At 42.4% G+C, this 13553-nt stretch overlaps 1 protein-coding gene across 1 annotated transcript in view; it reads left to right on the top strand.

Annotated features, from left to right (window-relative positions):
- The window catches only part of OXSR1 (oxidative stress responsive kinase 1), an 80542-nt gene extending 75034 nt beyond the window's left edge, over positions 1-5508 (top strand). Inside the window, exons 15-18 of the mRNA XM_015832546.1 lie at positions 1950-2002; positions 3701-3769; positions 3982-4046; positions 5355-5508. Of these exons, the coding sequence (XP_015688032.1) occupies positions 1950-2002; positions 3701-3769; positions 3982-4046; positions 5355-5429 (262 nt within the window). The 3' untranslated portion in view covers positions 5430-5508. The remainder of the gene's footprint in view (positions 1-1949; positions 2003-3700; positions 3770-3981; positions 4047-5354) is intronic.
- The last annotated feature ends 8045 nt before the right edge of the window (positions 5509-13553 follow it).

The raw sequence follows: 13553 nt of genomic DNA, 5'->3' as shown, positions 1-13553 counted from the left end.
TCAGGCGAACCTGATAAAACGCCCCCCTGGTCACGGCCGACAAGTGATCTTCCAATGTCAGCCGTGCATCCAGGAGGACTCCCAAGTTGCGTGCCCTCTCTGAGGGGGCCAAAATTTCGCCCCCTATAGTCAGCGATGGAATCAGCTGACTATGCCGAGGCGCTGGCATCCACAGCCACTCGGTCTTGGAAGGGTTGAGCTCAGGATAAAACAAAATATTTTGTTCCATGTTCTTCTGAATTCCTTGCTACAGGAGTCAACTAGTACTTGAATAAGCCCTTCCTCTGCTATCATTCATCCTGGACCACAAAGGTAGTTCTCGACTTATAGCCACAATTCAGCTGAAAATTTCTATTGCTAAGCGAGGCAATCCTTAAGTGAGTTTTTTCCCGTTTTACGACCTTTCTTGCCACAATTGTTAAGTGAATCACTGCAATTGTTAAGTTAGTAACAAGGTTGTAAAGTACTTCCCCATTGACTTTGCTTGTCAGAAGGTCGCAAAACGTGATCACTGCGACACTACGACCATCATAAATATGAACCAGTTGCCAAGCATCTTAATTTTGACCACAGTGACGATGGGGATGCTGCAAAAATTGCAACTGTGGAAAACAGACATAAGTCACTTTTTTCAGGGCTGTTGTAAGTTCAACTGGTTATTAAATGAATGGTTGTAAGTTGAACACTACTTATATGTCAAGAGGTGGCCCATGTGCGGGTTTTGCTAATCATCCCGTTACCTTTAGTAGAAATGTATTTATTTATTAATTTGGCTTATAGGTGACTTCACTTCTGAAGACTTGAACAGCTTACGAATAATATGCATAAAATGAATAGCTATGTATCTGACTAGCAACATCAGTAACACAGCACAACAAACTCCCATAAGAAAGCCTTATATAAAATATTCAAAGGGCTGAGAATTCTTTTAGGTATTTAAACTTTTTAAAAAATCTTATAGTAAATAATAGAAGCAATAGCTAATCTGAAATTAGCAGACTTTTTGTAGGCTGCCTGCCTAAAGTTTAAAAGCATACTTAATCATTTTTCTATAATTCCCTCTGATTAGTTTGGGGAAAGGAAACTATTCTAATATTTTAACTTTTATTCTGGTAGGCCACAGTATTTTGAAAACTCATCTATGGAGCATGTTCGGTAGGCTTATTCTGTTCCAAGCTTGAATGAAGTTTTTTGGGGGGGTTTTCTTGCACATTCCAAAAGGTGCAATAATTTATTTCATAATTAACCACATTAATTCTGTTTATTCAGGCCTTTAAATACTACATGACTGCAGAATGGGAGCTTAGATTCTGCCTCTGTGTAATTTAATGTCCCCCCCCCCATCCTTTTCAAACCAGGCTATAGAAAAGCTTGACTGTACAAGTATTCCTCGACTTAAAACAATTCATTTAGTGACCGTTTGAAGTTACAAGGCACTGAAAAAGTGACTTATGACCATTTTTCACACTTATAATTATTGCAGCATCCCCAGGGTCATGTGATTAAAATTCGGATGCTTGGCAACCGACTCATAGTTATGACGGTCGCCGTGTCCCAGGCTCATGTCATCACCTTTTGTAACCTTCTGACAAGCAAAGTCAATGAGGAAGCCAGATTTACTTATCAACTAGGTTTCTAACTTAACAAGTGCAGTGATTCACTTCCCAACTGTCGCAAAAAAAAAGGTCGTAAAATGGGTCAAAATTCACGTAACAATTGCCTCACTTAGCAACAGAAATTTTGGGCTCAATTGTGGCCGAGGACTACCTGTAATGTAGCGTAGGAGAGTTGGGCTGGGTAAAATTAATTGTAGACTGTTCCTAAAATGCTGATTCAATAGGCCTGCCTCAGAAGTAACTATGGTTTCATGTTTCTTACAGAATATGATTTAATGTTCGTCTGTAGCACAGATATTGATAACATCTAATTGTGTCTCTCCACCCTGACAGGAATTCAAAAAAGGAGCTGAATGACATCCGATTTGAATTCACACCCGGAAGAGGTGAGCAGGATGAGAAAACCTTCTGCAGCTCGTTAGTGACCCGATGTTGTTTGGTGGTTGTATGCTGATTGGGTGGGGGGGGGGGGTTACATGTCAAAAGTCCCAGTTAAAAAGAGATTCCCTAAATATGGAGCAAAGTCGTGTCCCATGATAGAGCAGTTAAGAAAATTCCCAATTTTTTTGAAAATGAATCCATGGGCTTGCTGGATCTTTTCTAGATAGAGCAGTGTTTCTCAACCTTGACAATTTTAAGGCATGTGGACTTCAACTCCCAGAATTCTGGGAGTTGAAGTCCACATGCCTTAAAATTGTCAAGGTTGAGAAACACTGAGATAGAGGCTCCCAAAATGTTTGAAAGATGGAGTTGAAAGCAAATCAGTTTGTTCAGGCACTAAAATCTTCGCAATGTGTCATACGGATGCCTTTGATTTGGGATTTAATCTGAATGTGCAACTTCTCAGAGTATCATAAAGGGCCTTGTGACTTCCAGATGACTTACCTGCGTGACCATTTTCCATTTTGGCTGAGGATTATGGGAATTATAGATGGAGAACTGTTTAACTCAATCCTGCGGATATTACCTGGTGCTGTGTAGCATCCTTTACCTTTTCAACTAATCAATCGTAGCTCAATCTCTCATGAAATACTGCAAACCTTTGCAGTGATTCTGTTAAAAAAAGGAATACATTCTCGCCTCCTTCCACAAGATGTCCCCAATAGATTATAATAAAATAATAAAATAAAGGCAAGGTAATATACAGAATATAGGCAGTCTTCATTCAGTGTCATTGTAAGTTTGAACAGCCACTAAATAAGTGGGTCATTAAGACCATTTCTTCAGCGACTGTTCAAACTTACAATGGTGCCGATTGAAGAGGCTTACAACCAGGTCCTCAAAATTACGGCCATTGCAGGGTCCATGATTGTGATTTGGGCACTTGGCAAGTGTTGCGCAGTTTAGACAGTCACGACATCCCATAGTCACTTGATTGCCAGATTGTGACCTTCACTGTCATCCTCTAATCAGCAGAGTCAATAGGAAAGTCTGCAGAAGGATACACGTTGTGATCACGTGATGTCTCACTTAATGACACAACTAAAAGTATGGTCGTAAGCCAGCAAGGTCATGTGACTTCCACATTACTGCCACATTGCTTAGCAACAGAATTGCCAGTCCCCATGACCATCATTAAACAAGGACTACAGGTAACCCTTGACAACCGTAATTGAATCCAAACTTTCTGTTGCTAAGCAAGGCAATTGTTAAGTGAGTTGTGCCCCAATTTATGACCATTTTAGGTATAGTTGTTAAGTGAATATGCAGTTGTTAACCTAATCTGGCTTCCCCCATTGACTTTGCTTGTCGGAAGCCAGCTGGGAAGGTCACAAAAGGTGACCCCGGGACAGTGCAACTGTCGTAAATACATGCCAGTTGCCAAGTATCTGAATTTTGATCCCGTGACCACGGGGACCCAGCAATGGCCATAAGTGTGAAAAACGGTCATAAGTCCCTTTTTTCAGTACCATTGTAATTTCGAACAGTCACTAAACAAATGGTTATAAGTTGAAGACTACCTGTATCTGTAAAACAAAAACCAGATAGAATCAGATATCTCCAGCGTATAAGTGGTGGAATCAAAGATAGCATCTAGATGGTATTCTAGCATGGATTTATCTGTCTAATTATGGTCTTTCCAGACACTGCAGATGGAGTATCCCAAGAACTCATCTCGGCTGGACTGGTGGATGGCAGAGATTTAGTCATAGGTAATGCAAGCCTTATAGAGAAAAAATTCCCTGACATTTTTAGCCCCGTGCCAGTTTGTGTCACTTTATTTTGCTTTCAGACACAGCAGGACAAGCTGACCTGTATATTTTTGCCTATATATTTGCCTGTATATTCTTGGCTGATGCTGGGGGGAAATTTGTTCATAGAGCTTAGATGCCCATCACTGAGTGTGTCTTCCCTATTGTTTCAGTTGCCGCGAACTTGCAAAAAATTGTGGAAGAGCCTCAGACGAACCGATCGGTCACTTTCAAGCTGGTATTTATATATATATATATATATTTTCCCCTGACTATTCAAATCTTTCTAAAAAGTTGTTTCAGCCTCTTTTGGCCAAATGCTGCATTTATTCAGCTCAACAAAAAATGTTTGTGCTCTGCAAATATTAAGCACTGGATTAAAGCTGGTTTATTTCCGGATATCCAATGTGCTTGGATTGAGTTGAATGCCAGACATGTTTTTATATCTTTTTTTTGTCGAGCTGGTTATTGTTTCTAGCTTTTACAAGTAGATCGGCTTTCATTTATTAGATGCCTTTTAGATCTGTGGACTTCATGCCCTAGGATATTTCAACCACCATCGTCACTGCTGGGGATTCAGGCTGCTGAAGTCCACCAGATCTGGAAAATGCCCAAGTTGGAGAAAACAGAATAACAGAGCTGGAAGGGACCTTGGAGGTCATCTAGTCCTGCCCCCTGCTCAAACAGGAGACCCTGCACCATTAGGGACAAATGGCTGTCCAGTCTCTTCTTGAAGATTTCCACTGATGCAACACCCACAACTTGTGGAAGCAAGCCATTTTGACTGATTAATTATTCTCACTGTCAGGAAGTTTCTCCTTAGTTCTAGGTTGCTTCTCTCCTTGATTGGTTCTTGTCCTGCCTTCAGGGGCTTTGGAGAATAGCTTGACTGCCTCTTCTTTGTGGGGCAGCCCCTGAGATATTGGAACTCTGCTATCGTGTCCCCCCTCGTCCTTCTCTTCGTTGAACTAGACATACCCAATTCCAGCAACTGCTCTTCATAGCAACCTAGAACTAAGGAGAAATTGAAGGTTGCGGCATTCCCATGTTCACGTGATTAAAATTTGGACACTTGGCAACTGGCATGTATTTATGACGGTTGCCGTGTCCCCGGGTCATGTGATCCCCTTTTGTGAACTGCTGACAAGCAAGCCAGGTTCCCTTAACAACTGTGTTACTAACCACCGCAGTGATTCACTTTATGGAAAGAAAGGTCATTATATTAACTGTCTCACTTAGCAACAGAAATTTTGTGCTCAGATTTTGGTCATAAGTCGAGGACTACCTGTAATTATGCAGTCTTGCTAATGGTGAATGTGTATCATCCCTCCCTCTCTCCCTTTATCTTTATGAGAACTAGGCAAGATCTTGTCAGAGAGATTTTCTCAGGTTGCGTTCCTGGCTCTGGATTCAAGTTTTCTCTTTTTTTTTTTTTTTATCTGACTCTAGTCTTGATCGTAGCTTAGCCTCCTGTCCCCTCAAGGCCATCCCCTCGGTCCTCTTCGTGTCCTGGTAAAACAATGGATTCTGTTTCCTTGTCTTTCAGGCATCAGGCGTGGAAGTGTCTGAAATACCCGATGACGGCAAACTTGTTGGATTTGCTCAGCTCAGCATCAACTAAAACAACACTCCCCGCTTATGGTTGCAATCCATAGGTGCAACGTACAAATACTCCTGTTGGCCAAAAAAAGCAAAACCACTCCTGCCAAAGAACCAAAACTGCAGGCCCTCGTTCTTAGAAGCTTTAACTTCATTTCTTCCCAAGTAGCATCAAGGAGGACTACAACACTACTGCCTTGGAGGCATTTGGCTTCTGTTCCACCCACCTGCTGTTTTTTTTACCCACCTCTGCCTCCCTCTCTCCCTTCCCTCTCTCCCTTCCCTCTCTCCCTTCCCTCTCTCCAACCATCCTTCTCCTCCCTTCCTCCGTTCCTCACTTCTTTCCTTCCTTCCTCCCTCCCTCCCTCCCTCTTTCTTCTACTTCCTTCCTTCCTCCCCTACTTCTTTCCTTCCTTCCTCCTTCCCTCCCTCTCTCTGTTCCTCACTTATTTCCTTCCGTCCTCCTTCCCTCCCTCCCTCCCTCTCTCTTCTACTTCCTTCCTTCCTCCCTCCCTCCCTTCCCTACTTCTTTCTTTCTTTCCTTCCTTCCTCCTTCCCTCCCTCTCTCTGTTCCTCACTTATTTCCTTCCGTCCTCCTTCCCTCCCTCCGTTCCTCACTTATTTCCTTCTTTTCTTCTTTCCTTCCTTCCTTCTTTCCTTTCCCCTTCCCTTCCTCCCTCCCTCCCCTACTTACTTCCTTTCCTTCCTTCCCTCCCTCTCTTGCTCCTCTACTTCCTCCTTCCCTTCCTCCCTCCCTTCTCTTCCCTTCTTCCCTCTCTCCCATTCCCTCCCTCCCCCCCTCCCCCGCATGCTTGTACTTATTATTGCCTTAACTCAGCCTTCCCCAGCTGAGTGCCCACCAACTAGGCTGTGCCTACAACTCTTGGCTTTATAGCTAAGAGGGCCGGGAATTCCAGGGGTTGTCGGGATGTAACCAGAGGACCTCTGGTTGGGAACGTCTGCCTTAACTATTTAAAAACTAACAAAAAATAGAAACATTACTACTGAGTACGAAAGAAGGGTTTCGCTGCTCCTTAACAATTGTCCTGATGTGATGGGTTGGATCATTTTTGCCTGACTGGTAAACAGTGAAGACATTTTGATTTATGATCTGTCTAACCAGGCAGGTATTTTTAATAATAAAATAAACCAATAACAGTGGAAGCTGTTGCAGAGTGTCAGAATCCAGGCTGAATTTACTGCAGAAAACTGAGTGAAATCTTGAATAAGCGAAATCCCTTGGTTTAAGCAACCTTTTCTATATTCAGGGCGCAGAAGGAATTGCTTGGCCTGAGATAAAACTAGCCTTAATTTCCCCCCTTCTATTTGCAATCAAGTTATCGGTGAAGAAACATCAATGTTTCTGTGCAGCTGCATTTCCTTCATCCTCCATTGGCTGTCTCACTGGGCCTTCTCCCCACTCGCCCTTGTTCTTGTAGACTGCCAATATAGACCCAGTGGTTGAAACATCTGGTGCCAAAAATATTTTGTTCATCGTTATCTAAGCAGCTTTGACAATTGCACAATGGATAGAAAGGAGAAATTCTGGTGCAAGAGGCAGGGACCACACGTAGAAGCCGGCCGCCCACCAGGCCAAGGAGAGGATTTTGCAGCACACAAACTAGACTAGAGGATGTTCCATTCCAAAGATCCATCTTGTATACTTTTCATTATCACACTCTTGTTTCCTTTTGAAACTTGCTTATGCTCAGTTGCTTATCTGGACAAAAAAGGGAGAGTGGCAGAGCCAGAACGAATATTCCTGAACTTTCCTCAGAAAACAAAATTTCAGATTTATCAGATTTGGTTGTTGCGTTTCCACTCTTCCTCAAACACCCCTCAAAAGTCTCCTGGTGGAAACCAAGAGAAAATTGGTTTTCCACCAAGGGAAATCTACCCATAACCCTGAAATAATTTCCAGCTTCCTTAAAACCGTGGCATTCTGGTGACAGAATCCTCAGAAAAGTCTGAGGTTCTGCAGAAGACCTAGCATGCAGCCTACCTTATGCTGACGTATTTCCTCTCTCGTCAGTCTACATATTTTTCTCATCCAAAAGGTGGTCTCTGCAGTTGGTGTTTGCCAAAGGGATTCCTGTGTAAAGTAGGCTTGTCTTGCAAGTCTGCTGGAAGTAGTTTATATCCTTCAGGTGTAGTTCAGCATGTGACAATTCATAAAACAGATGTCCTTTTGCACGTGGGACGGAGCGGAAATTGATTGTATGGACTGGCAATTAGGAATTCTCTAAACATGAGTCTTTTCTACCACTGACCACTGCAGATGATTTCCTAATTCCCATTTTAATCCCCCCCTCCAAAAAAAAAAACCCCACCCATTTCATTAAAAATCCTTTTACCTTTCTTACATCCTTCCTTCATAGACTGGTAAATGTGAAACTGCCCCCATTCAGTTGTTACAGCAATAAATGAAATTGCCAGATAGATACATATCTGGCAAATCAATGCTTTGCTGCACCGCTTGGAATTTGCCAATAGTGGGGTTCTTTTTTTTAAAAAAAAAAAAAATACTCTGCTCACATATCAAAAGTTTGATCAACATAAGGTAACTGAAGCCACTATAACTCATATTTAGTGTTGGTTTGTTTTTTAAGACATTATTAGTATCTGGTGTGGTTTTTTTTTCCTTTCTGTTGTTTTGGATTTTAACCTATAAATTATATACTTAGTTTGGGGGGGGGGGAAAGAAACATTTATAATGCACAATGTGAACAATAAAATGGTATGGATTTCTCTCCCCATCCTATAGCAGCCACTCAACCCCTCCAGTTTTTATGTATCACTGCTTAGCTTTGAAGTGTTCTGTACATCCACATTGTTTTCGCCTTAATATTAATTTGCATAGCAAACCAATGGAATTAAGCCTCATCCCTGGATGTAGCTTTTGGATAGGTAGGGTGTGGGGCCCAGTGAAGAGATTATGAACTGTTTTATATAGCCCCTCCTCCTTTTGTTTCATTGTTGATTGAACCAACGTGACATTTAAGCTTCCAAACCTGGTTTCTAAACTCAGGTTTAGGACAGTAATAAATGTCCTCACAACATGTTGTGGAAGACTGGGAGAGGGAGCTGTTACACTCATTTGTGTCCACACTGAATCTCCTGAGATGGATGAGTGGAGAGAATGGAGGTTGGGGTTCTCAGATCTTCTGATGCAACACATTTTTCCTCTCCAAGCAGCAATGGGGGCTAGTTTTCCTTTATTGTTTGATGTATTTATTGTTCACCTCTAATTTTTGTGTCGGCTAGATCTGCTCATAGGCCATTAGCAGAACTGCTCCAGATGTGGACACCTATTGAAGAAAGAGCTTGAAAAGGAGAAATGTTTATACAGCAGTTATGGGGTGGGAAGGGGTGGAGGCTGAAAAGGGAACTGCTTGGGCTGAGTTAGTGTGTCTCTGTGTGTGTGTCTGTGTGTGACCTCTCCAAAACTTCCAGATTTTCCCACCCTTGGGCTAGATGACTTATGAACAAGCAAGCTACGGTATATTTTTGAATGAATCCTTGAGGTCATTTTCTTGATTTAAAACCCTTCAGGAGGGGCAGAAGTCAACTGTTCTTGGTTAATTGTTTGGGATAGACCTCTGAACTGGGGGGGAAGGGGGGGCTGGATCCTCACCTGGATGAGGGAAACGTCTCTCAGAGGCTCCATGAAACGATGGTCTCCCCAAACTTCTGCTTCTGTTTGGCCAGAAATTCTTTGGAACCAGTGATGTTATTGTCACTGCAGGGCACAGCCATAGTCCCAATATCCATGCCCAGGTGTGATCATGCGGAAAGAGGATCTCTTGCTGAAATGGTGTGTGTGTGTGTGTGTGTGTGGCCCTGAATCAGGGTACCCTGAGATGGCACATGACCAGCGTGAGGAACAAAATAGCCATCCGTTTTACTTCATCCCATCTTCAGCTACAGAGACCAAATAATTCTGGTACAGTATTAAATCACTAGGCCTGCATGTTGCGCGTACCTTCAAATCCACTGTATCTTGATGCAGTAGCTATCTATATACTCACTCCTTCATTCCTGTCTCTGTCTAATCCAGGTGTGGCAGATAAGAATATCTCTAATGGCTGTTCCCGTGTATTATTATAATAATGATTATTTCAATGATCCAGAACTACTTTGCTACTATATTTCTCGGCCTGTTGTCTCTTAATAAATAGTATTTTCTTTTTCTTTTTCTTTTTTCCCCCTCTGGATATTAGAAGTGCTAGACAACTATTTTATTCTTGAGGTTCAAAAAGTGCCAATGATTTTTTGTTGTTTGTTGTTTAGTAGTTTAGAAATTATTTCTAACCTTTATACCTTTGCGGATCAGAGGGTTTTTATTTTGGGTAAATTTTGAATTTGAACCTAGAAATCGGTTTGTATTTTTAAAAACTTAGTTAATAGCCTTGAGGAGGGGTGGTGTATTAATATAAAAGGAACCTCTACACAATTTGGTGTATTGTAGATTTTAACGAAAGATGTAAAATATTCAGCCTTTTTTTCCCCTTTGACTTTGTATTTTATTGCATGTCATTTCTCTAATTTTTAATCAATAAAAAATATCCATTACTTTTGGGAGTGTTAAAAGTTCTGTTTTCTTTTTTCTGCAGATATCGCAAGTGGTTTACCAATAACACACACACATGGGAAATAGGCACGTGGCATCTTATTATAAATAGTTAAATTGTAATTCTTTGTTTAAAAGTGCTGCTGTTCTGGTAAATACGGCATTAGTTAAAATCAGAATATTTAAAAATTTTCATTGCCTGTTTCTGCCAAGCAGGAACCAATTAAAAGTAGCCCTCAACTTACAACCATTCTTTTAGTGACTGTTTGAGGTTACAATGGCACTGAAAAGAGTGACTTATCATTTTTCATAGTTACGACCATTGTAGCATTCCCATTCTCACGTGATCAGACTTTGGATGCTTGGCAACTGGCATGTACTTATGGCAGTTGCATTGCCTCAGGGTCATGTGATCCCCTGTTGCGACCTCCTGGCAAGCAAAGTCAATGGGGAAACCATTGAACAATTGTGTTACTGACTTAACATCAGTGATCCACTTAACAACTGTGGCAAGATAGGTTGTAAAATGGGGCAAACCTCACTTAACAACTTTCTTGTTCAGCAACAGAAATCTTGGGCTTAATTGTAGTTGTAAGACGAGGACTGCCTGTACCATATTTTCCTCAGAAATATCACTTCGAATTGTGAACATTCAATTACCTGACCACAGTAACTCAATTTCATTGGTCCAAAAGAATTACCTCACAGGATATCCTCCCTGCAGCCGAAGAGACTGTGACCTAACAGGAATGTAGGTGGGAGGAATGACGCCAATCATAACATCCTTCCCCAAGGTTTCCCAATTCAATAGACGTTTCCCAACCTTGGCCACTTGAAGATGTGTGGACTTCAACTCCCAGAATTCCCCAGTCCATATTGAAGCCCACACCTCATCAACCAGCCAAGGTTGAAAAACACTGCAATAATAATAATAATAATAATAATAATAATAATAATAATAATAATAATAATAATAATAAAGTTGGAAGGGACCTTGGAGGTCATCTAGTCCCCCTGCTCAGGCAGGAAACCCTATACCATTTCAGACAAATGGCTGTCCAGTCTCTTCTTAAAAACTTCCAGTGTTGGAGCATTCACCGCTTCTGGAGGCAGGTTGTTCCACTGGTTAATTGTTCTCACTGTCAGGAAGTTTCTCCTTAGTTCTAGGTTGCTTCTCTCCTTGATTAGTTTCCATCCGTTGCTTCTTGTCCTGCCTTCAGGCGCTTTGGAAAATAGTTTGGCTCCCTCTTCTTTGGGGCAGCCCCTGAGATACTGGAACACTGCTATCATGTCCCCTCTCGTCCTTCTCTTCATTAAACTAGACATACCCAGTTCCAGCAACCGTTCCTTATATGCTTTAGGAAGAAGGATGCTCACAACATCTAGGACCTGTAAGAAAGATGGAAGTCTTTCTGGAGGACTACAATTCATTAGCTTCAACTAACTGTGTCCTCAACACCCAAGTTTTTCTTGTCTAGGGTAATTGCAATCAAGTGAGGACCAAAACATGACATGGGAATTTATTTTGGGATCTTGCAGATAATTAGCAAACCAGGGCTCAGACAAGATAGATGGATTGAGCAATCAGCGTATCATACTCTCCAAGACAATCTTGTCTGCTAACCTGTAGCAAGTCTTCCAACAGTCCACCCATCACTTTTGTAACTGAATCCCTCCTCTTTGCTGCTGGTTGCCCCTTTCTTCCTTTTACCTATCCCAATATCATAGACTCCACCAGGGTGCTGGGTGTTTGCATAGAGTGGTTGGCTTATTTATTTATTTATTTATTTATTTATTAAATTTATATACCGCCCTATCTCCCTTGGGGGACTCAGGGCGGTGAACAGGCGATACTAAAAACCACGATAATAAATAAATAGTTTGTTTTAAAATCGAATTAAATAACAGGCCTGTTCTAAAAACACACCCGTAAAAAAACCCCACTGAAACATAATCAAACTACGCCAGGCCGGCCGCACGGAATAGATGGGCCTTCAGGGCTCAGCGAAAAAGGCGCAGGTCCGCAACTGTACGTAGGTCGGGGGGTAGGTCATTCCAGAGGGCAGGAGCTGCCACAGAGAAGGCTCTCCCCCTGGGGGTCGCCAGCCGGCATTGTCTGGCCGACGGCACCCTAAGGAGGCCCTCTCTGTGGGAGCGGACTGGTCGAAGGGAGGTGTTTGGTAGGAGGCGGTCTTGCAAATACCTAGGTCCATTGCCATGGAGCGCTTTAAAAGTTGTTACTAACACCTTGAAGTGCACCCGGAAGGCCACCGGCAGCCAGTGCAGCTCGCGCAGGAGAGGTGTTACATGGGAGCATCTAGAGGCCCCCCAAATCCCCCGCGCAGCCGCATTCTGAACTAGCTGGAGCCTCTGGGTGCACCTCAAGGAGAGCCCCATGTAGAGAGCACTGCAATAGTCCAGGTGGGAAACAACGAGGGCTTGATTACGTGCCATCAAGTTAGGGTTAAGAGTCACACTTTCTCCAGAATGATGTTCTTCAACTTGGTCCTTCATTTCTTCCAAGAGCACACCCATCGACACTGTAACTAAATCCACCCAGCTTCCGGATGGCTGACCTTTCTTTCCGTCTTTCCCAGCACGATACACTTCTCCAGAAAGCAGGATCTTCACACTGACAGATCGATGGACTGATTGTTCCCCATCAAGTTGGTGTTGACTCTAGCCACATGGCCATGTCTAGTTTAATGAAATGAAGGATTAGGGATGACACGATAGCAGTCTTCCAATATTTGAGGAGCTGTCACAAAAAAGAAGGGGTCAACCCATTCCAAAAGATCTGAAGGCCGGACAAGAAGCAACGGATGGAAACTAATCAAGGAGAGAAGCAACCTAGAACTAAGGAGAAACTTCCTGACAGTTAGAACAATTAACCAGTGGAACAACCTGCCTCCATAAGTTGTGTGTGCTCCATCACTGGACAGGTTTAATAAGATATTGGACAATAATTTATTTGAAAGGGAATAGGGCTTCCTGCCTGAGCAGGGGGTTGGACTAGAGGACCTCCAAGGTCCCTTCCAACTCTGTTATTCTGGGTATTTTTTTTTCTAGATATACCTTCTCCAGGATGATCTGTTACCAACCTAATTCTTCAGTTATTTCAATGGTGCACCAATGGCTTTTGCAACTGAGCCATCCCTGTTGATCCTGGCTGTCCTCTTCTACTTCTCCAGAGGGCTAAGTTCTTATAATAATAATAATGATAAAGTTGGAAGGGACCTCGGAGGTCTTCTAGTCCAACCTCCTGCTCAGGCAGGAAACCCTATACCATTTTGGACAAATGCCTGTCCAGTTTCTTCTTAAAAACTTCCAGTGTTGGAGCATTCACCACTTCTGGAGGCAGGTTGTTCCACTGGTTAATTGTTCTAACTGTCAGGAAGTTTCTTCTTAGTTCCGGGTTGTTTCTCTCCTTGGTTAGTTACATAAGGTGTCCAAATCAGACAATGTGCAAACCCATATTAGCATGGTTTTGCACATAGCCTTTAGGATTTCTACAACATGGTTTATAATTATAATGTGTGAATTATGTAAGTTGTCCCTGGTTAGGAGGCCATCAAT

Source organism: Protobothrops mucrosquamatus, unplaced genomic scaffold, assembly GCF_001527695.2.
Source record: "Protobothrops mucrosquamatus isolate PMUCROS unplaced genomic scaffold, P.Mucros_1.0 scaffold5, whole genome shotgun sequence".
Lineage (NCBI taxonomy): Eukaryota > Metazoa > Chordata > Lepidosauria > Squamata > Viperidae > Protobothrops > Protobothrops mucrosquamatus.
Note: the sequence above shows the minus strand (reverse complement) of the source record. Positions and strands in the feature narration are given on the sequence as shown.